This window comes from Euleptes europaea, chromosome 10 (genome assembly GCF_029931775.1).
Source record: "Euleptes europaea isolate rEulEur1 chromosome 10, rEulEur1.hap1, whole genome shotgun sequence".
NCBI lineage: Eukaryota > Metazoa > Chordata > Lepidosauria > Squamata > Sphaerodactylidae > Euleptes > Euleptes europaea.
Window position 1 is genome coordinate 13,517,109 of NC_079321.1, and position 21,407 is coordinate 13,538,515.

General features: G+C 46.3%; 1 protein-coding gene across 1 annotated transcript in view; it reads right to left on the reverse strand.

Annotated features, from left to right (window-relative positions):
- Nucleotides 1-21,407, reverse strand: part of COL4A1 (collagen type IV alpha 1 chain) — a gene marked incomplete at its 5' end in the record, with an annotated part of 385,843 nt that overhangs the window by 18,329 nt on the left and 346,107 nt on the right. The window contains 15 exons of the mRNA XM_056856619.1: nt 1,443-1,541; nt 3,514-3,594; nt 3,704-3,830; nt 6,144-6,283; nt 6,410-6,499; nt 6,682-6,780; nt 7,129-7,281; nt 8,946-9,035; nt 10,142-10,309; nt 10,823-10,936; nt 12,846-12,996; nt 13,564-13,661; nt 15,186-15,290; nt 15,731-15,823; nt 19,046-19,214. Of these exons, the coding sequence (XP_056712597.1) occupies nt 1,443-1,541; nt 3,514-3,594; nt 3,704-3,830; nt 6,144-6,283; nt 6,410-6,499; nt 6,682-6,780; nt 7,129-7,281; nt 8,946-9,035; nt 10,142-10,309; nt 10,823-10,936; nt 12,846-12,996; nt 13,564-13,661; nt 15,186-15,290; nt 15,731-15,823; nt 19,046-19,214 (1,777 nt within the window). The remainder of the gene's footprint in view (nt 1-1,442; nt 1,542-3,513; nt 3,595-3,703; nt 3,831-6,143; nt 6,284-6,409; nt 6,500-6,681; nt 6,781-7,128; nt 7,282-8,945; nt 9,036-10,141; nt 10,310-10,822; nt 10,937-12,845; nt 12,997-13,563; nt 13,662-15,185; nt 15,291-15,730; nt 15,824-19,045; nt 19,215-21,407) is intronic.

Below are 21,407 nucleotides of genomic sequence, written 5' to 3' on the forward strand. Positions count from 1 at the left end.
GGTGGGATACACATATAGTTACTTGGCTTGGGTGTTGGGAGAGAGTGGCATGTGCCAAGCACACAAGCCAGAGAAGGTTACGTGTGCTTAATCACAGAATCATAGAGTTGGAAGGGACCACCAGGGTCATCTAGTCCAATCCCCTGCACTACGAAAGAAATTCACAACTACCTCCCCCCTCAACCCCAGTGACCCCTACTCCATGCCTAGAAGACGGGGGGTGGGGGTGGGGTGGAACCCTCCAGGATCCCTGATTAATCTTGCCTGGAGGAAAATTGCTTCCTGACCCCAAAAGTGCTGATTAGCATTACCCCTGGGCATGTAAGAAAGGGCCACGAGAGCCAAACAGTAACACAACCCTTCCTGCCCTCCCTCTCATGTTCTGCCTAAGTTCAAAGATCAGAATTGCTGTCAGATGGCCATCTAGCCTCTGCTTAAAAACCTCTAAAGGAGAGCCCATCACCTCCCAAGGAGGCCTGTTCCACCGAGGAACTGCTCCAACTGTCAGATTGCTCTGAATTTCCCCCATAGTGCTGCTTGTCTAGACACCTCCCCACTCATTTCTTTGGATAACCTTCCACTCTTTTCAGTAGTGACAGGGGACAATCCTTGTGCATAAGAACATAAGAAAAGCCATGCTGGATCAGACCAAGGCCCATCAAGTCCAGCATTCTGTTCACAGAGTGGCCAACCAGATGCCTCTAGGAAGCCACAAACAAGACGACTGCAGCAGCACCATCCTGCCTGTGTTTCATAGCACCTAATACAATAGGCATGCTCCTCTGATCCTGGAGAGAACAGCTATGCATTCATGACTAGTATCCATTTTTACTAGTAGCCATGAATACCCCTCTCCTTCAGGAACATGTCCACTCCCCTCTTAAAGCCTTCCAAGTTGGCAGCCATCCCCACATCCTGGGGCAGGGAGTTCCACAATTTAACTATGTGTTGCATGAATAAATACTTCCTTTTTATCAGTTTTGAATCTCTCCCCCTCCAGCTTCAGCAGATGACCCCACGTCCTAGTATTATGAGAGAGGGAGAAAAGCTTCTCCCTGTCCACTCTCTCCAAACCATGCATAATTTTGTAGACCTCTACCATGTCTTCCCTCAGTTGCCTTCTTTCCAAGCTAGACAGCCCTAAGTGTTTTGACCCCTCCTCACAGGGCAGTTGCTCTAACCCCCTGATCATTTTGGTTGCTCTTTTCTGCACCTTCTCAAGCTCTGTAATATCCTTTTTTGGGTCTGGTGACCAGAACTGTACACAGTATTCCATGTGTGGCATCACCATAGATTTGTAACTTTTCAATAATGGTTAAAAAATCTTAGGAAATCTGTGGAGACTAACTGGTTAGAGTGCTCAGTCACTTAGAGAGTTCAGTGAGTGTTCAATTACTATGACATCTTACATACAGGAAGATAGAAGGATGGAAATGGCTTACCTGGGTCCCCCTTTGCCCCAGGGGTGCCTGGGATTCCATCGTAGCCGGGCTGTCCTTTTTCTCCAGGGCTACCAGAAAGTCCCTGGCGCCCAGGTTCGCCTGCAAAAGATCGAGAGTTTCATCATAGAGGTTTCAGCATTTCTCTTCCTGTGCAGACAGATCACGATGGGTAGCCGTGTTACTCTGTCACTAGTAAGCAGAAAAGAGCAAGAGTCCAGTAGCACGTTAAAGATGAATAAAATTTCTCGCAGGGTATGAGCTTTCGTGAGCCATAGCTCACTTCTTTGGATACTTCAGAAAGCTCATACCTGGCCAGAAATTTTAAGGCGCTACTGGACTCTTTCTCTTCCTGTGCTGTTAAGAATAACAGGGCACTCCCACTACCGTTAAGTTAAGGTTTTTTTTTAATTAAAGTTTTTATTTATATATTTGGGAGGGTACAGAAGGAAAAAAGAAGGGAAGGGTAAAACGTTATGTATATAAAAACAATACAATACAGCAATTTCTATTAGATAATAAACTCAGTTAAATACAACTAAAATTTTAATCAATTGTAATACTTTGTAATACATTCTCTAAGTTGAGAATAATTGTAAAATATCATTCAGTTAGTCTACTTATGCCACTTTATTAATCTATTATATAGAAACCCAAAATTTACTTAACAGTTATTTGAGACGTGTTAAATAAGATATAGCATATTGTGGATATTTAAGCCGGCGTCCTTCATTCGGTTAACCACAACTCATATAGGTATAAAATGGCGCCCACTTTTCAACAAATTGTTCTATAGACTCATTAAATTTTGGATTTAACTCAAAAGTCATTTTAGCCATACTGGCATATTCCAACAATTTTTCTTTCCAGTCTTCTATTTCGGGTATATGGGTTTGCTTCCAAGTTCTTGCCAGAACCGTTCTGGCTGCAGTTGTAGCATATTTAAAAACGTCATGGAATTTCGAAGACAAGTTTAATGGCACCATACTAAAACAAAGATAACATTTGGAGAACCAGGTTTGATTCCCCGATCCTCCACATGAGCAGTGGACGCTAATCTGGTGGACTGGATTTGTTTCCCCGCACCATGTTTTGTCTGGGAAAATGCTTTGGTGAAGACCATGGCCACAAATTAACTAAGCTATTAACAGTCTCGCCTAAACACCAAAAAGACCAACTTAAGCCTCCAGGTTCTGGGTTTCGTTTTGTTTTTATAGGTGTTGAGAATGTCTAATTCTCAGCGTTGAAAAGACCGAGAGAGGGAACAGATTCTACAGGCCAGTCCACACAGCCTAGAATTATTCTAGACTTATGATGAATTGCCGTAGTCCTGCTGTGTGGTTTGCTCGCAAGTCACTGTGTGCAAAATTTCCTAAAGAGCCCATAACTCGCTATCCTTCTGCTCACTCGCAGGGCATCCATGCCTGAGTTCATGGAAACTGGATCTAGAAATCACTTGCTGAGAGCCAGCGTGGTGTAGTGGTTAAGAGCGGTGGTTTGGAGTGGTGGACTCTGATCTGGAGAACCAGGTTTGATTCCCCACTCCTACACATGAGTAGTGGACGCTAATCTGTTGAACCGGATTTGTTTCCCCACTCCTACACATGAAGCCGGCTTGGTGACCTTGGGCTAGTCACACTCTCTCAGTTCCACCTATGTCACAGGATGTCTGTTGTGGGGAGGGGAAGGGAAGGTGATTGTAAGCTGGTTTGATTTTTTCTTTAAGTGGTAGAGAAAGTTGGCATATAAAAACCAACTCCTCCTCCTCCTCCTCAATTTGACCAGAACAGCTGATGCTGATTAACATTTTGTGCACCTCTAGGAGGCAAATCCTTCAGGATAAAGCATTATGTGCGAAGAGGCCAGCCGAACAAAGCCTTACTGACAGATAACGCCCCCACTGTACGCATCAGAAAACCCTCTTGGCTGCACAGGAACGTGCCCTGTCTGGATAGATCTTGTGCTGACCACAGGCCTAGTTAGCAGCACACAGTGAGAAAAACAGCATCAAACCAAATTGATACGACCCTCCTTTCTTACGGTATTCCTGATATTGTTAAAATAGAACTCCTACCTGCTTGTCCTTTTAAGCCAGGAAAACCAGCCAAGCCGGGTAATCCCTTTTCACCCCTTTCTCCTGGTGATCCTGGAATACCTTTAAAACACAAACATACACACGGTTTCATTGTATCGTTTGAGAATCTGGTAGTGTTAGTTCTGGTTTAGTACACCGTTGTTTTTTTAAAAGGCTTTCAGTTGCTTACCTGGAACACCTGTAAGACCCGGCTGCCCTTTGGAACCTGGAAAACCAGGAATACCTGGAAGTCCGACAATACCCTTTTCACCTCTCTCCCCAGGCAGGCCTGGAACACCTGACCTTCCTTGTTCTCCCTGTGGGGTAGAAGAACCAATAGTAAAATCCACATACTAGTAATAGCAAGACTGTGAATTATGAATTAATTCTGTGAATTCTGTGGCAGAGAGAGAAGAAAAAACAATCACTCAGTAGCAGAAGAGCCAATGACAGCAGAGCTCAAGCAACCGATAGGAGCTCTGTGCCGGGAAGCAGAGAGTCGGTTAAGTACTGATGGTTGGATTTTTGACAGCTGGAGGTAGGGTTGCCAGTGGGAGACAGGGGGCAGAGCGGGGGAGTGGTCATTGGTGATGGCATGATGTCCCTTCCGGGAAAACCTGGAAGTGATGTCACGTCTCTCTAGGAATTGCTGGAAACTCCATGGTTTTACAGTCGTTTCCATCAGTTCCTAGAAAGGGGTGATGTCATTTCTGCCTTTAAAACCTTTTTTCCCCTTCTGTTGGCCACTGGATTCCCAGCTGGCAATGCCTTCTGGGAGGTGGGAGATTTGCCCACCCCAGAAGGCCTATGGCAACCCTAGCTGGAGATAAAGAGGGGGAGATAAAAATTTGGTGAACGGGTTAGCCCAACCGGAGAGTGATTTTAAGGATAGTGTAGATTTTTCATCAGATCCCCTTTTACTGTCCTGGAACAGAGAGTGTGTGTTACTGAAGTGCAGCTGAGTGCTGGGGGTTGATCCAGTTTGATCCAAGGTGCAACACAGTGGTAAAACCTACCTGGCGTTATTTCTGCTGAAATCCCTGGTGCAGTGGGGAAGGCAGGAAAGTGACAAAATTGAGAGGAGGAGGGTCTGGTAAAGTAAAGTTATTTTAAAAGTGACTCACTCCAGCCAAACATCACAATGCATAATTCTAAAACGGCATATTTATAACATTCATCATTCTGGCCTGTAACCATATTTGTTTTGTTTGCCATTCCCTCAAGGATTACCCATTCCTAATCCATTTTTTTAACCACTGCTTTTATAGTTTGTATGCTTTTTAAACTCTGCTTTTTAACTGTTTTAATGATGAGAGTTTGGGTGTGTGATTTTAATGGTTTTAAAGTGAGGTTCCATCAGGTATGTTTTAAATTGTTAGATGCCTTAGTGGCCCAGGTAAATGTTGAAAGGTAGGATACAAATTTTGGTAACAACAACAAAACCGGAAACAACAACAATAACAACAATGACAACAACAATACAGCTGTTAATTGGTAATGAAGAAACAGGTGTGGATGTAGGTGCTAACTCTACCCCGCCCATCGTTTTCCCCTGAAGCTCTCAGTCCCATGTTGAATTTCAAATTTCATGGTGGGAAGGGTGGCAGCCATTGAGGCAGAGTTTCAGGGGGGAAGCTGAGGAATCTCTTCGCATGCTCCTTATTCATCACAAATCACCCCTTCCGAGGACATTTGGCAGCAGAGAAGGAGGGGTTACGTGTTGAGGGTCACTTAAGTGCCAGGGATTTCAACAGGGAGGTGAGTGAGGAGCTTTAAGAGCCAGGGAAAGAGGAGCCGGGCCGTGGCTCAATAGTAGAGCATCTGCTTGGCATGCAGAAAGTCCCAGATTCAATCCCAGGCATCTCCAGTTAAAGGGACTAGGCAAGTAGGTGACATGAAAGACCTCTACCTGAGACCCTGGAGAGCCACTGCCGGTCTGAGTAAATACTGACTTTGATGGACCAAAAGTCTGATTCAGTATAAGGCAGAAATTAGTTTCCTGTAATAAATACTAAATTGCATTCTAGTGTTAAAGAATCCATTATTTGAACCCTTTATATCTGCACATATGCTGACTTCTGGTATAGAACGTTTTTAAAAACCACATTGAACACACGGAGCTGCCTTATACTGAATCAGACCCCTGGTCCATCAACATCAGTATTGTCTGCTCAGACCGGCAGCAGCTCTCCAGAGTCTTAGGCAGAGGTCTTTCACATTGCCTACTTGCCTAGTCCCTTTAAGTGAAGATGCCAGGGACTGAACCTGGGACTTTCTGCATGCCAAGCAGAAGCTCTACCACTGAGCCACAGCCCCTCCTTCGGTCTAACAAGGTCAACATTGTCTGCTCAGACTGGCAGCAGCTCTCCAGGGCCTTAGGCAGAGGTCTTTCACATTGCCTACTTGCCTAGTCCCTTTAACTGGAGATTCCAGGGATTGAACCTGGGACCTTCTGCATGCCAACAGATGCTCTACCACTGAGCCACGGCCCTTCCCCTTAGCTCAGCATGGGACTTGTGCCTGTTAAATTAGGGGGTTATGCCCACTGAATTAGAAATAAATACATTTAGCAGAGGAGTTGGTCTATCATTTAGGAAGCTGAGTATAACTAAACGGAGGAGCAGGGATACCTTTTCGCCAGGAGCCCCAGGGATGCCGATTCCAGGAAGTCCGGCCAGTCCTTTCTCCCCTTTTATGCCTTTCTGTCCTGGAAACCCTGGTATGCCTGGATCACCAGGAAGCCCCTGCACGCCTTTTTCTCCCGAGTGCCCTAAGACAGAAGTTGTCATGATATTACATTACATTCTTTGCTAAACATGAATTTTCATCTGAATGTTTTGGGTACTACCAACACAACAGAACTTAGACGACAACAAAGCGGAAAAGTTAACATTACCTGGCAGGCCCATTTCTCCCATTGCTCCCTTCAGCCCGGGAGATCCTGATTCGCCGGGGTACCCTGGAGAGCCTGGGTCCCCTTTGGACCCTGGATGGGAAAGGAAGCATTAAACGTAAGATTAATCCACATCGCTCATTGAGATGGACTGTGATAAAGTTCATTCTTCTATACATGCATATTATATATAGTGTCCTTAGCAACACTGACGTGTAGAATAGCTTTAGGCTGTGGTAGCCAGAAGCTGTGCTGGGAAGAAAGCAATGTCATACCTGGTTGGCCAGGTAAACCAGGATCGCCATCCTTCCCTGGCACGCCTGTTGTGCCAGGATCTCCTTGAGTCCCCTTCTCTCCGATTGCTCCTTGAAGACCTGGAAAGTACAATTAAAGTCCAAGTTAAATGGTTGGCTCATTTTATTTATTCATATTCGCATTTATAGCCCACCCTCATTCCCGGTCCGACCAGGCTCAGGGCTGGTTACAACCTTTAAAATCAACGAAAACCATAAGACATTAAAAGAAATAATTAAAACACAGCAAGCAGAGCAATTTAAAACAAGATGACATTAAAATAATAGTAACGGCCGTAAACCCGGCCAGCAGAATCTCCCCCACAGATGACAAATTGCTTTGCCACTGAGGTAAACACCACCCAAACCCAACACAGGTGATCTACACGTGACCGTGCCCTGCAGAAGATGCTGTTCAGCTTTGCAGACCTTTTTCTCCTTGTTCTCCCTTTTGCCCTTTCATGCTCTCCATGTCGACATGATCCATTTTCCCTGGCTCTCCCGGCAGACCGCTTTCGCCTTTTTCACCCTTGAAACCAGGGCCGCCTCTGGGTCCAGGCACTCCCGGAAAACCGGATTCACCTGCAATACACATGTGCGCTGAACATCAGACCCCCCCTCCCAAGAGGACCGCATACACTGGGGGAAGGGTGGTAGAGGCACTTTTACAATCCACTGGAAAGCCTGCTATATAAACTTGCAAAAGTTCATTACATTAACAGAACAATCTTAACTTATTGTAAACTACCTGATTTTATTTTCCACACTTGAATGCAATTTATTTGTACTGGATTCATTTAGCATTGCTCAGTGAATTTACTTTTACTTCCCTTTGTATTATTTTAGGTTTTTGTTTTTTAGGATATTTTTCAATAATCCCTTGGGAGTCCAAAAGGCTTTTTTGTTTGTTTGTACAGATGTAAATCCAGAAATGTACGCAGGAATCCAGCCAAAGTGAGCAAGCACTCCGACCGGTGGCAGCATGCATACCTCATAGCAGGTGTCCCCAACATGGTGCCTGTGGGCATCATAATGCGCGCGGATACCTTTTCTGGTTCCCACCAAGTGGTTGGGGCACTTGCCCAGCAGGGCTTCTGACTGGCCACTGGAGATCTGATTGTCTGGACAGCTTAAAATAGCGTTGTTTCAGTGGCTGCTGCTACCACAGTGCTGGTTTTATTCTCTCGCACTCCTCTTCCCCAGTGTATTTTTTAAATTATCCCCATTCTCCCCTGCACATGGGTTTCCTCTGCGTGGCAGTAATTTTGTAGTGGGGTCCACCTCCCGCGGCGGCAATTTTGTGGTTGCGCCCACCATCTTTAGTCAGAATTCCACAGGCTCAGAAAGGATAGGGACCTTATGATCTGCACAGATTCACCACAGTGATCTCTATACTGAGTGCCTGTATACACATGAACACATGAAGCTGCCTTATACTGAATCAGACCCTGGGTCCATCAAGTCAGTATTGTCTACTCAGACCGGCAGCAGCTCTCCAGGGTCTCAGGCGGAGGTCTTTCACATCACCTACTTGCCTAGTCCCTTTAACTGGAGATGCCGAAGATTGAACCTGGGACCTTCTGCACACCAAGCAGATGCTCTACCACTGAGACACGGCCCCATTCTATTGTCAATCCACCTTTAGAGGGATTTTAAAACAAGAAATTCCAGCTCCACCCACTTCAAGGGGCTCATTCATCAGGATTTCCCAGTCACGACGCCTGACCTTTATCCATTTCATTTATAGTAAAGTTACTGACTGACATCAGCCAGACCTTCTCCAGCGCATGCTTTCATGCTCTTGTGACCACGAGGTATAATTTTGCCCATAGTTCATTTTTCTGTGAAACCGGGAATACCACCGAGAATATGTTCACCAACTGCCTTTCCAAAATCTCAGTCTTCAAGAGGCACTGTGTTGTGCTTTACATCTTTCTTGCCCCCCAGAAAACTGAACTGGGATTGATTGTGATGTCTCAAGTTTCAAGGGAGATGGGACATTGCTTTTGATTATCATTTTTCTTCCCCCCCACCCTTCGAAAATCAGCAGGCAGCTCAAGCTACGTTTCAGATTTCAGACAGAATTGCAACCTGAATGTTCATACCAAATTTCACGCTACCTCAGTGTTCAACGGAGTCACCGTGCTACAGGGAAACACACAAACTGTAACAATGGAATGATGAACAGTTGCGTTCAACCAGAGACCTGACTTCACTCAGCCAATCAATGTACAAATAATTCTTACCTTTTTCACCAGGATGTCCAGGAGATCCTATAGGGCCAGAAGGACCCTGGGTTCCAGGGGTTCCCATAACTCCCATTTCTCCTTTGATTCCTAAAACCAAATTGGAATAATTGTTTACATATCTGTGACCAAACAATGACACAATGCCATTGTCCTCCAACAGCTGTTCTGTCCAACTAACTTCCAGTGCCAAGCACGACCTAAATCCCACCCCTGGGTCTAAATTATATATTTTTTTAAAAAAACCAATCAACCACCGTTCAACTCGGCCTTCTAAATTTCTTTTCCTTGAATAGGTATTCGTCATATAAACTGATGTAAGACGATTTGAGAGACTTGCGTTCAGCGCTTTGAACCAGCATTGTTTGTAGAAGAAGAAGAGTTGGTTTTTATATGCTGACTTTCTCTGCCACTTAAGGCAGAATCAAACCGGCTTCCAATCACCTTCCCTTCCCCTCCCCACAACAGACACCCTGTGAGGTAGGTGAGGCTGAGAGAGCTGTGACTAGCCCAAGGTCACCCAGCTGGCTTCGTGTGTCAGAGTGGGGAAACAAATCCAGTTCACCAGATTAGCCTCCGCCGCTCATGTGGAGGAGTGGGGAATCAAACCCGGTTCTCCAGATCAGACTCCACCGCTCCAAACCACCGTTCTTAGTCACTACACCATGCTGGCTCTCCATGTTCTTAAAGGGCCAGTCAGAAATTTTTCTTCCAACGTGATGCTAATCGGTTTATCACTGTATGATCCATCAACAAATTCAATAACAGTTCAATTATGTTGCAAATCAATTGTGTTGCGAGATAGGAGTCCGGTATTTCCTATTTCAATTGAAATTTCTTCAGTCACATTCCAAGTGAAATTGACAAAAAGCTGTTAACGCTGTTACAGGCGATGGTTCAGATTAAATCCTTATTTCCGGCCGCTTATAATAACTCTTCAGGTTTATGGTTCTCTATTACACTCTGAAGGTGCACGTTAGAAGCCTTCCATAGTCGGGCAAGAGAGCTCTGAATGAATTTGTGACGTTGTTGTAGTATGCACCTTTTTGATATATTCAATTTGGGCTTGTTTAGGACCTATATTATTCAAGTTGTATTGTGGCCATAGTTGCAGTTTGCTTTTGACAGTCTACGTATATTTCAGCACGATTGCGTTTTTTGTTGACTTATCATTTATGAGAAGGCAAAATGAGTACCTGGGAAACCTGGCTTCCCTTCCTGTCCTTGTGGGCCACGTGTACCAGGCAGTCCTTGCAAACCGGGCAGGCCAGGTGTTCCCTGGCTACCTTTATCTCCTCGTGGCCCTGGCATATCTCGCCCAGGGACACCGAGGTAGCCCTTCTCTCCTTTTATTCCTGGAGATCCTGGAATAATTAAGAGAATAATTACACACAGCAGCTCCTACATTCAACATAGCTGGTGGCACACAGCACTATTGCGCCTAGAAAAAGAAATCTCATTTTTGAAGCATTTTCACCATCTCCACTTTTGTTCCCCTTACAACATGTCAGGCTGCTGATTAATGGAAGAAAAGCCCCTATAATGTAACAATTTCCTCAGAGGAATCTGCACTTCCAACCCCATGCAATAATAATAAAGCCAAGCTATGATTTCCTCAAAACAATTGCTGGCACATTTATGTTTCAATTAAAAAAGAAAGAAAGAAAGAAATCCAAGCCTTTCAAAAGCAGCCCTTCTTCATCGCTACACCATGTCCAGATTGACGGCAAATATTAAGAAACGCAAACGTCCGTAGCTTATCAAGAAGAGCTTAGCGTGGTGGCAATACGAACCAACATGCTTGGTTTTAAAGCACTCAGCCTATGCGTCTTATTCCAAATATAAGTGGAAAAGGAAACAATAAACCAGCAAATTACCGATTGGTCCTGAAGGTCCGGTTTGCCCTGCTGGACCTGGAGGGCCAGGGGGACCTATTCCTGGCACACCAGGAGATCCCTGTAGACCTGGTAATCCAGAAGGACCGGGGTCACCTAAATGGAAAATTTAACAACATTAACCATCTATACATATTCAACCGATTGCCTGCTTTTTGGCTTACGGTACTGCTCGCCTAAGCGGAATCACGCCGTTCTAAGGATATTGACTTAAATAGACTTACCGCTGCTTAGGATTGCACTATAGGTCTTCAAAGTGGCTAAAAGGTAAAGGTAGTCCCCTGTGCAAGCACCGGGTCATTTCTGACCCATGGGGTGACGTCACATCCCGACGTTTACTAGGCAGACTTTATTTTGCGGGGTGGTTTGCCAGTGCCTTCCCCAGTCATCTACACTTTACCCCCAGCAAGCTGGGTACTCATTTTACCGACCTCGGAAGGATGGAAGGCTGAGTCAACCTTGAACCGGCTACCTGAAACCGTCTTCCGTCGGGATCGAACTCAGGTCGTGAGCAGAGCTTGGACTGCAGTACTGCAGCTCACCATTCTGCGCCACGGGGCTCTATCAAAGTGGCTAACATACACAAAAATACAGTTCAATTCAAAATCAAAGCAATGAAGCCATCAAATCAAGCTGGAGATGACATTAGTTCATTTGCAAGTATCTTTTGTCCCAGGTAGTCAAAGGAGGCCTTTGATCAATCGCAGCAGGAAAACCGTCCCTCAGATGTTCAGCGCCACAAAAAAGCATCAGGGGTGTGTGTATCTTAAGTGCCGTCAAGTCGCTTCCAACTCATGGCGACCCTATGAATCAATGTCCTCCAAAACGTCCTATCTTTAACAGCCTTGCTCAGGTCTTGCAAATTGAGGGCCGTGGACCTGGTAATCCAGAAGAATCCTAGAAGGGCTCATAAATCTGTTCCCAGCGGGCCTTCATGCATGACCTGGTGACATCTAAATTTGATTACTGCAATGCACTCTATGTGGGGCTGCCCTTGAAAAGTTCCAGAAACCCCAAATGGTACAGAATGATGCAACCAGGAGTGGGCTGCCAGTAACCATATCACTCCAGTTCTTGCCCATTTACACTGGCTCCCAATTTGTTTCTGGTCACAATTCAAACTCCTGCCCTTTCAAGCCCTGTATGGTTTGGGACTAGCAGACTTTTAGGCCATACGTACTGCCATACAAACCTACCTGACTGCTAAGTTCATCTTCTGATGTTCTGCTTTCATTGCCCCTGTCTTCTGAGGTTAGGTAGGTGACAACCGGAGACAGGGCCTTCTCGGTCAGGGCACCAAAATTATTGAACTCCCTCTCTTTCTATCACTGTCTTCTGCTAGGGGATGAAGGCTTTTTTGTTTTGTTTTATCTGGCATTCTCTTTTCTTTCCTGTCCTACCTTTTAATTGCTGTTCCTGTGTTTTTATGTATGGATTTTAGGTCTGGATTTTAATTGGCTTTATGATGTTTTATAATGTTCTGCTTTTAATCTTTAGGGGCTTTGGTGACTCTGATTGGGCAGAAAGATGGGATAAAATTTTTGTAATTAACTAAATGAAATAAATCATTGGCATAGTCTATGCTGTTGTGATTCCACCTGGCCGACCTGATTCTTCTTATTGTTTTTTCCTTTCCCGTATACCATCTTGTGTCTGATACATCAGAAGGTCCCCTATGCCCAATACCCGTATGACAGAGGGATGTTTTCCAGTCCCAGCAGGCAGTGGGGCTCAGCCCAGATGAGGTGCAATTAAAGCTCTGCCCCCCCCCCCATCTCCTCTTTCTCTCAGGACAGCCTGTATCTCTTCAAGGCTCGGGGGTTGTTATCATCACAAATTGTATTTGTTGTTCACTCTCCATACTCCATCTACGCTCTCAACTTCAGAAAATTAGGCATACAGCCAGTCAGCTGACAGGTGGCTACAAAGTTCACCTCCGTCGCATTTTTACACAGAGAAAATTTACCATAGAACAACGTTAGCCAGTCGTAGAATAGGAGTTTACCTTGGGAACCTGGCTGCCCAGGCACACCTGGGAATCCTTTTTCTCCATATAAACCAGGTAGCCCTCGATCTCCTTTTGGTCCAGGAAGTCCATCTCGTCCCTTTGGGCCAGGAAATCCTTTCTGACCTGGGAGACCTACTCCAGCGTCACCCTTAAGATATGAATAACAAATCACTGGTGATGGCAGGACCAACCATGACCGCCTCAGATAAAGGTTTCAAAGCTGCCTCCAGTTCGATGCTAACAAGATGCAACATGATCAATTTGACTAAAATTTTAAAAACTGGCTTATCACGTGCAAGCTCCCTCTACCCATCCTGGATGAATCATTTGCTAAGCTGTTAGGACGTTATGGAATGTTCACAAACACTCTACCTTGAAGAAGAAGAGTTGGTTTTTATAAGCCGACTTTCTCTACCACTTATGGAAGAATCTAACTGGCTTACAATCACCTTCCCTTCCCCTCCCCACATCAGACACCCTGTGCAGTAGGTGGGGCTGAGAGAGCTGTGACCAGCCCAAGGTCACCCAGCTGGCTTCATGTGGAGGAGTGGGGAAACCAATCCAGTTCGCCAGATTAGCGTCCGCCACTCATGTGGAGGAGTGGGGAATCGAACCCGGTTCTCCAGATCAGTGGCCAGGCGAGGGTGGTGAGTGTCTAAGCGGTCATTATAGCAGCTGCCCTTCTCCCAAGCTAGCCCGAGTAGCTGGCACTTACTTTGGGGCCTTGCAAGCCCGGTGCACCAGGTAACCCACTGGAACCAATATCGCCCTTCTCCCCAGCTAGACCAGGTGGGCCTGGCTGACCCGGGAAACCTGCAAAGCCAAATACATAATCACTCAAATAATACTAATAGGTCATGCTGAATGCCTACAGTTATCCCCAAAGGGGAATAAAATCCATGCCAGGGATTATTTTGATGTGAGGTAGGGGGAAACAGAGGCCGATGATGGCCCTAGGGTTGCCAACCTCCAGGTTCTAGCTGGAGATCTCCATAACTGATCTCCAGCCGATAGAGATCAATTCACCCAGAGAAAATGGCTGTTTTGGCAATTGGACTCTTTGGCATTGAAGTCCCTCCCCTCCCCAAACCCCACCCTCCCCAGGCTCCACCGCAACAATCTCCCACCGGTGGCAAAGAGGGACCTGGCAACCCTACATTTCCCAAAACGGATAGCGCTGAGCCCGCCAGACTTGGAGACCTCGATCTCGGCCTCACTTGGCCACTCCTGTCCTTGGACAGACTCTGCCAGCAGGAGAGGGAGCCACAGCAAGGCGGGTTCTGCCAGCCAACTGTGAGCAGCTTCTGCCTTCCCTGCTGTCAACTCCATTGGTCATTCACAGTCAGCCCACCCAGCTGCCCGGAAAAAGAAGAAGAAGAGAAGAAGAGCTGGTTTTTATACCCTGCTCCTCTCTACCTTCTGCAGTCTCAAAGTGGCTCACAATCACCTTCCCCACAACAGACACTTTGTGAGGTAGGTGGGGCTGAGAGAGTTCGGAGAGAACTGTGACTGGCCCTAGGTCACCCAGCAGGCTGCATGTGGAGGAGTGGGGGAAACCAACCCGGTTCACCAGATTAGAGTCCGCTGCTCTTAACCACTACGCCGCGCTGGCTCTCCAGAAGGAGGGGGAAATGGAGGGAGGGATAAGGAGGCCCACTTGTGTTTCCCTGCTGAGACCGAGCACATCTTTGCACCGATCCTGCTCGCCACCTCCAGTTTTTCTTTTGAAAACAGTAATGTAAACCAACTTATTTTATTCCCGTTGATGGCTCCCCACTCCCGTGCTTGTTGAGATCATGAGTTGTGGCAAATGTGATCCATGGGATCGTGTAATTGCCTCTCAAGAGCTGGTCACAAGTGGAAAGTTAAGCTTTGCTCACCAAAGTTTAACCTACACCTGGAATGTTTGAATGGCGAGGAAGATGGCGGCTTCTCTTCTTTGTGATCACCTCCCATGGTGCAGAGTTAGTGGTGTTAACCTCCAGGTGAGGACTGGAGAGCTCCATGTATTACAGCTGATCTCCAGGTTACAGAGATCAGTTCCCTTGGAGAAAATGCCTGCTTTGGAGGGTCGCACCTATGGCACTGTACCCCGCTGAGCTCCCTCCCCTCCCCAAAACCCTAACTTCCCCAGGCCCTACCCCAAATCTCTAGGAATTTCCCAACCCTGAGTTGGCAACCTTACACAGGCTCAAAGCAGACATCACCAGGGTCTCTGTAAAGGGAGATAGCACCTCTGTGAGTATTTGGGGAGGGGGAGTTCCTTCTGTTCTAAAACACGCTTCTGTTCACTTCGTATAACTCCCTTCAAATGGCCAATTTCTTTTCATGGCATACCTGGAGGCCCTGGAGCACCTGGAAATCCTACTCCTGATGGGCCTCTTGCTCCTTTTTCACCTGGCAGGCCAGGTCTTCCTGGGATCCCTCCGTCTCCCTTGTCACCTGTGCAGTTCAAAGAAGAAGAGCTGGTTTTCATATGCCAACTTTCTCTACCACTTAAGGGCGTATCAAACCGGCTTACAATCACCTTCCCTCCCCCTCCCCACAACAGACACCCGGTGAGGTACGTGGGGCTGAGAGAGCTGTGACTAGCCCAAGGTCACCCAGCTGGCTTCATGTATAGGAGTGGGGAAAACAAATCCAGTTCACCAGATTAGCCTCCGCCGCTCATATGGAGGAGTGGGGAATCAAACCCAGTTCTCCAGATCAGAGTCCACCACTCCAAACCTCCGCTCTTAACCACCACACCACGCTGGCTCATGTTTAGTTTTTGTGCAAGAGAGCAGCATGTTTAGTTTTCATGCAAGCAGAGACTTGTGGGTGGGGTCGGAGAAATGAGGAGCCGTCCTGAACCCTCCTTGCACGGAAATGAGGCGAGGTACCTTGGATGCCTGGTTGTCCAGGAGACCCGGGGACTCCGCCTGGCCCTGGAGGACCGTGCAAGAAAACAGCCTGCCCAGCTTCACCTTTAGGCCCTGGAAACGCAAGATAAAGATGCAGCAACCGAACAGACTTATATTGTCACCCACTGGCTTTTCAGAGCAAACCCTTATCCTCCTCCGATGCTTTCCTCTCCTCCATCTTCTGCATGACACAGGAGTGGGCCTCTAACTAGACACGATGAAGGATCAGAATCTCAGAGGCCCGTTTCTCAGACTTTAAAGCACCTTCATAAAGAGGCCGCTTTTGCAATCGGGGAAGACATACTGTGTATGTGTGTGTGTGTGTGTGTGTGGGGGGGTTTCATTTTTCCCTCCATACACTTTCCCTGATTTTACCCCCTGCCATACTCCGTTGCAGTTAACTTTGCAAGATGCTGTACTGTCTTTTTTTAAAAAAACAAAAACAAATTTGAACACAGGAAGCTGCCTTCTACTGGGTCCATCAAAGTCAGTATTGTCTACTCAGACTGGCAGCGGCTCTCCAGGGTCTCAGGAAGAGGTCTTTCACATCACCTACCTGCCTGGTCCCATTAACTGGAGATGCTGGGGATTGAACCTGGGACCTTCTGCATGTCAAGCAGATGCTCTACACTGAGCCACGGACCCTATAATTAGGCTTATCGGGTCCCTCTTTTCTTCGGCGGGAGGTTTTTGGAGTGGGGGGAGGGTGTCGCACACTCCTGGAAGTGCTGAAGCACTTCCGGTTTACACCTGGACGTGCTGCATTGCAAAGGGCCGTTTTCCACTCAAATGGCCCCTTGTGATGCGTTTTACACCCGGAGATGCCACATCGCAACAGGCCTTTACCACTCGAATTGGGAGTTTCAGTGGAAAACGGCCCTTTGCAATGCAGCACTTCCAGATGTGACCCGAAAGTGACCTGTCCCTGCCTGCACAGATTGCCCACCGACCCTCAGCTGGTCAGCGGGGGGCCAGGTGGATTGGCGGGGGTTTGCCCGCCACCACCTGGCACTTGGCAACCCTACCTATAATGCTTTATTGCTACGGGTCCTTTTAGGAGCAGAAGAGAAGAGTAAGGCCCCGGGGTGGGAAGTGCGGGACCCCGGACCCTCGTGGCCGTTGCTTCCCATTTTGCTTCTGGGTAGCTAATAGCATCTCTTGGGACTGTACAGTTGAGATAGTGGAAATGCCCTGGGAAGAAAGAGTTAAATCCCCCTTCCCTCCCACGGCTCCTCCAGTGCAATCAGAAGCCCACCCCCCTTGTTCTGAGGATAAAAAGAAAACTCAGTACAGCTTGGTCACAGATCTACCGGGACATACCTGGTTATAGCTAGGGCTTCTTGATCCAGTTAAGTTTTTGCTGTTTTGTTAATTGCTGACCTTCATTCACGCTAAATATTAGTCGCGTATCATTAAATCCAACATCAACATTCATTAGAAAACTGTAAATGATTGGTTTTAGAACAAAGACCCAAAATCACATTTCAAACTTCACAAACTGCACATTTCAAACTCCTTGGGCTACATCTGGGTCTGTCAGGAGGGCTTTCCATCTGACACGTACTGTGAATTCTGTACTGGGAACTCAGTTCCCAAGCACGTTGGGGGCCTGATTTGGATTGGGACCGTGGCACAAAGGAAGAGGGTGCTTAAGGCTTCCCCTCGGCGGTCTTCTTGAGCTTAAGCAGCCCTGAAGCAACCCTGGATATTGTGCCCAGTTACCATTCCCTGGCACAAACAAGGCCTTCTTTGGGATGGCCCCTGGCTCCCCAGCAGCAGCACAAGGTTGAGGCGTCCCAGAATGGTCCTGCCCGGACCCATTCAGGGACTCTTAATCTTAAATATGAAACACACATTTGATTACGAGCTCCTTTCTAGATACTGACACAGATCAGATGTAGAAAAGGGCAAGAGTCCAGTAGCACCTTAAAGACTAACAAAAATATTTTCTGGTAGGGTATGAGCTTTCGTGAGCCACAGCTCACTTCTTCATCTGAAGAAGTGAGCTGTGGCTCACGAAAGCTCATACCCTATTAGAAAATATTTTTGTTAGTCTTTAAGGTGCTACTGGACTCTTGCCCTTTTCTACTACTGCAGACAGACTAACACAGCTACCCACTGTGAATTACAGATCAGATGGGGAGGGAAACGAGGCTTAGGCTTTCCACACCGCTCGCTTCCTTGTTTCTGATGCTACAATATTTTGACAATCGTATTATCAAATGAACGTCTTCAGCTAAAGGCCTCTTCGCATCTTATGCTATCTATCTGAGTCTCATGAAAATCACATGACATAGGGTTGGCAGTCCTCTGCCAGAGTGGGATATCCCCCGCAAAAAAATTTTTAAAAATTGCTGCCAGACCAATGGCGTGACATCCACCCCAGGGAAAACCCAGAAGTGATGTCATGCCTCTCTCGGAATCGACAAATATGAATTTACCATAGAGTTTCTGGTGACTCCTAGAGAGGCTTGACATCACGTCTGGGGTTTCCCCAGAAGTGACATCACACCATTGCCTACGGCTGTCCTGCGATCATTCCCTTGGTCTGTAGTGCCCAAATATATACGGGCTAGTATAAAACTATACTATATGCACACATATATACACATGTAGTTGTTTGGGAACGTTGGCATCCACATCTGTAAGATGCCAACAGCTTACACTTGCTTGCCTGGTACGGCCTCTCACGCTAATGAGAGGAACATGCTTGATTTAGAGCACCTGCAGGATCCGTTATCTATCCTTAGGAATTTAAGTTTCGATTCCTGGTTAGAGATCAGACACTTTCCTGTGTTACGCCTTCAGGCTACGCTAATAGGCTATGCTAATTAATGATTAGTAAAGACCTAATGTGTATTGGTTCCTTTGTAATACGAAATACTTCCTTGTAAGGCAAGTGCCTTCCCCCGATCCTAAGGTATAAAGGATCAATCCCTTGCTTTGTTCTCTCGTGGTTTACCCTGCGTTTTGACTTGTGGGCAGCCCAACCAGCTCTATTTGTTTGGCTAAATAAAAGATCTGTTACTCTTAACCTCCTCCTTGTTATCTTCATTGAATGCTATAAGATAACCAGGCACTTCGGGTCTACTGCTCGTTGCCAGGCTGGGCCTAGCATGTACATCGTACTGCCAATTGTACACTAGTCCTATGGCCACCCCGAGAGGAAATTCCACGGGTGTGCTTGTTTTCAGTTACAAAAATGGCTGTTGGGGTATAGAGTAAACATTTTTTAAAATGTTTAAAAAAGAGTAAACTTTTTTTAAATGATACAAATAGTGTTAATGGTTTTACCTGGAAGTCCAGATGTGCCAGGGATCCCAGAAAGACCTTTTTCCCCTTTACCGCCAGGTGGTCCTGGAAGCCCCACTCCGGGACTACCAGGGAAGCCCCTTTCTCCACGGGGTCCCGGAAACCCACTTATTCCTGGAGCGCCACGGTCGCCTTTTAAGCCAAGTGTTCCCTGATTGTAAGGGGGGGGGGGGAATCAGCATACAGAATAAGCAGTGCAAAAAACTGATTCAATAAACGTACTACAAATGTCACTGTAATATAACCATAAGGTACATATACACATATATTCACACTAACATACACAAGACATGCTATTACAACGTTTCTAAACGAATTATAACTCCTTCGTTTTTCCAGCGAGGTGAAAAAAATGGTTCGTAGCGATGTGGAAGAAAGAGGCTTCGCAAAGAGCGACTTTGTTAGGGAGCCCCAGGTGAGTTCAATATTCAAAAGTAGGGGTTAAGAGTTCCTGTAGCGCTCTGATCTGATCTGATCTTTATTGCAGGAATGTTTTCCACAAGAAGTGTGTATTGGAGACAGAAGACGACTCGACAGCCTTACTTAGAGTCGTTTCGCCACACCCGCAAGGAGTTCCTGGCTTTTTCAATTCTCATCCAGTGGAAAAATAATCTACATTCATAAATTCCTCAGAGCCGTAACATTTTACTGCTTCTCCATCGCCAGAATTCTGCCAGTTTGGTCTAGACATTAGTACAGCACAGAGTATTCTTTAGGTTGGTTTTTGCTATAGGAAAAAAAAAACCCACTCTTTCTTCTACATCAAAAATTCCTGTGGCCTCCATACTATACAGATCATTTAATATTCTTCCATTAGTCTAACTCTGACCGCAGATGTCGATGCCCATCTGCAGGGTGGGACTGAGCCATATGCTAAATACGTTACAGAGAAGGATTCAGGTACCATCGACTCTAGTTTGGGTAACATTTAGGCAGGACTTCCTGGATGCGTGTAAATTCTGTTTCTGCAATTGGGAAATTAAAAGGGTTGCCAGGCCCCTCTTCGCTACTGGCAGGAGGTTTTTGGGGTGGAGCCTGAGGGGGGCGGGGTTTGGGGAGGGACTTCAATGCCATAGAGTCCAATTGCCAAAGCAGTCCTTTTCTCCAGGTGAACTGATCTCTGTCGGCTGGAGATCAGTTGTAATAGCAGGAGATCTCCAGCCACCACCTGGAGGCTAATACAAAACAATAACCTATGCTGCGAATGGGGTTAACTCTAAATAAAGATCAGCAAGTAGGCTCAGTATACTATAACCAATGCAAAGTTCAACCAATATAAATTCTCAACAAATTATTAGTACCACATAACTTGTTGTTGTTGTTAGGTGCCGTCAAGTCGCTTCCGACTCATGGCGACCCTATGAATGAAAGACCTCCAAAATGTCCTATCTTTGACAGCCCTGCTCAGATCCTGCAAATTGAAGGCCGTGGCTTCCTTTATTGAGTCAGTCCATCTCTTCTTGGGTCTTCCTCTTTTCCACATAACTTATTTACTCCTTATATCAATCAATATACTCAGGCATTAACCGCAAGCCTAAACTTATCTAAATCCCTTGACTGAGATAAGTTTAGGCATGTGGTTAATGCCTGAGTATTTATTTAGAGTTAACTACCTGGAGGTTGGCAAGCCCAGTAATTTAAAATCTCTTGATGTTCCCACTTTTGGGTCTCCCCTCAGCAGAACACAAGAAAAGAAGAACGGCGCCCGTTTCTGCACACAGACATATCTGAAATGTTTGCACACACCGTCATGCCGGGAACCAAGTTGCGACGAGTCACAAAAAGCAGGGGGCAGAGGGAAACGGCAAGAAAAGACCGGGCGTACACTTTCTCCCCGGGAAAGGGTGAAAGATGCCTGGCCCTTATTCTGCGGGGGGAAAGAACAACAGCGAGACATACAAGAAAAGGGAACTCCACAAGACCAATTTTCCACGGAACTGTGAAACTGTGGCCTCTGGCGGTGACGGAGTCGTTCTGCAGTAAAAACCCAGTTTTCACAAATTGGGTGAAAGTTGAACGTGACGGCAGGGCTCCTGCGAGCCTCAGCCGAATGCCTTTCTGTGCCAGTGCAAACAACTTAAAAATACAAAGCTGCGTCCCAAAATTAAAAAAACCACTTTCCTGGAAGGAACACATCTTCTTCCAGTGTATGTCCTGTTTATTTTGCCTTTCTATATTAGCCTGCCAGTGCATAATAATAATAGAAAAATAACTTTCCCTGGGGGGGCAAAAACAGCCATTTTTTTAAAGTTGTCTTTCTGCATCAATGCTTCAGTGCAGAGTAAACAAAAATAAAAGGCTCCCATTGTCTTGTAAGGAAATATTTTTCTTCCTTCTAATTTCA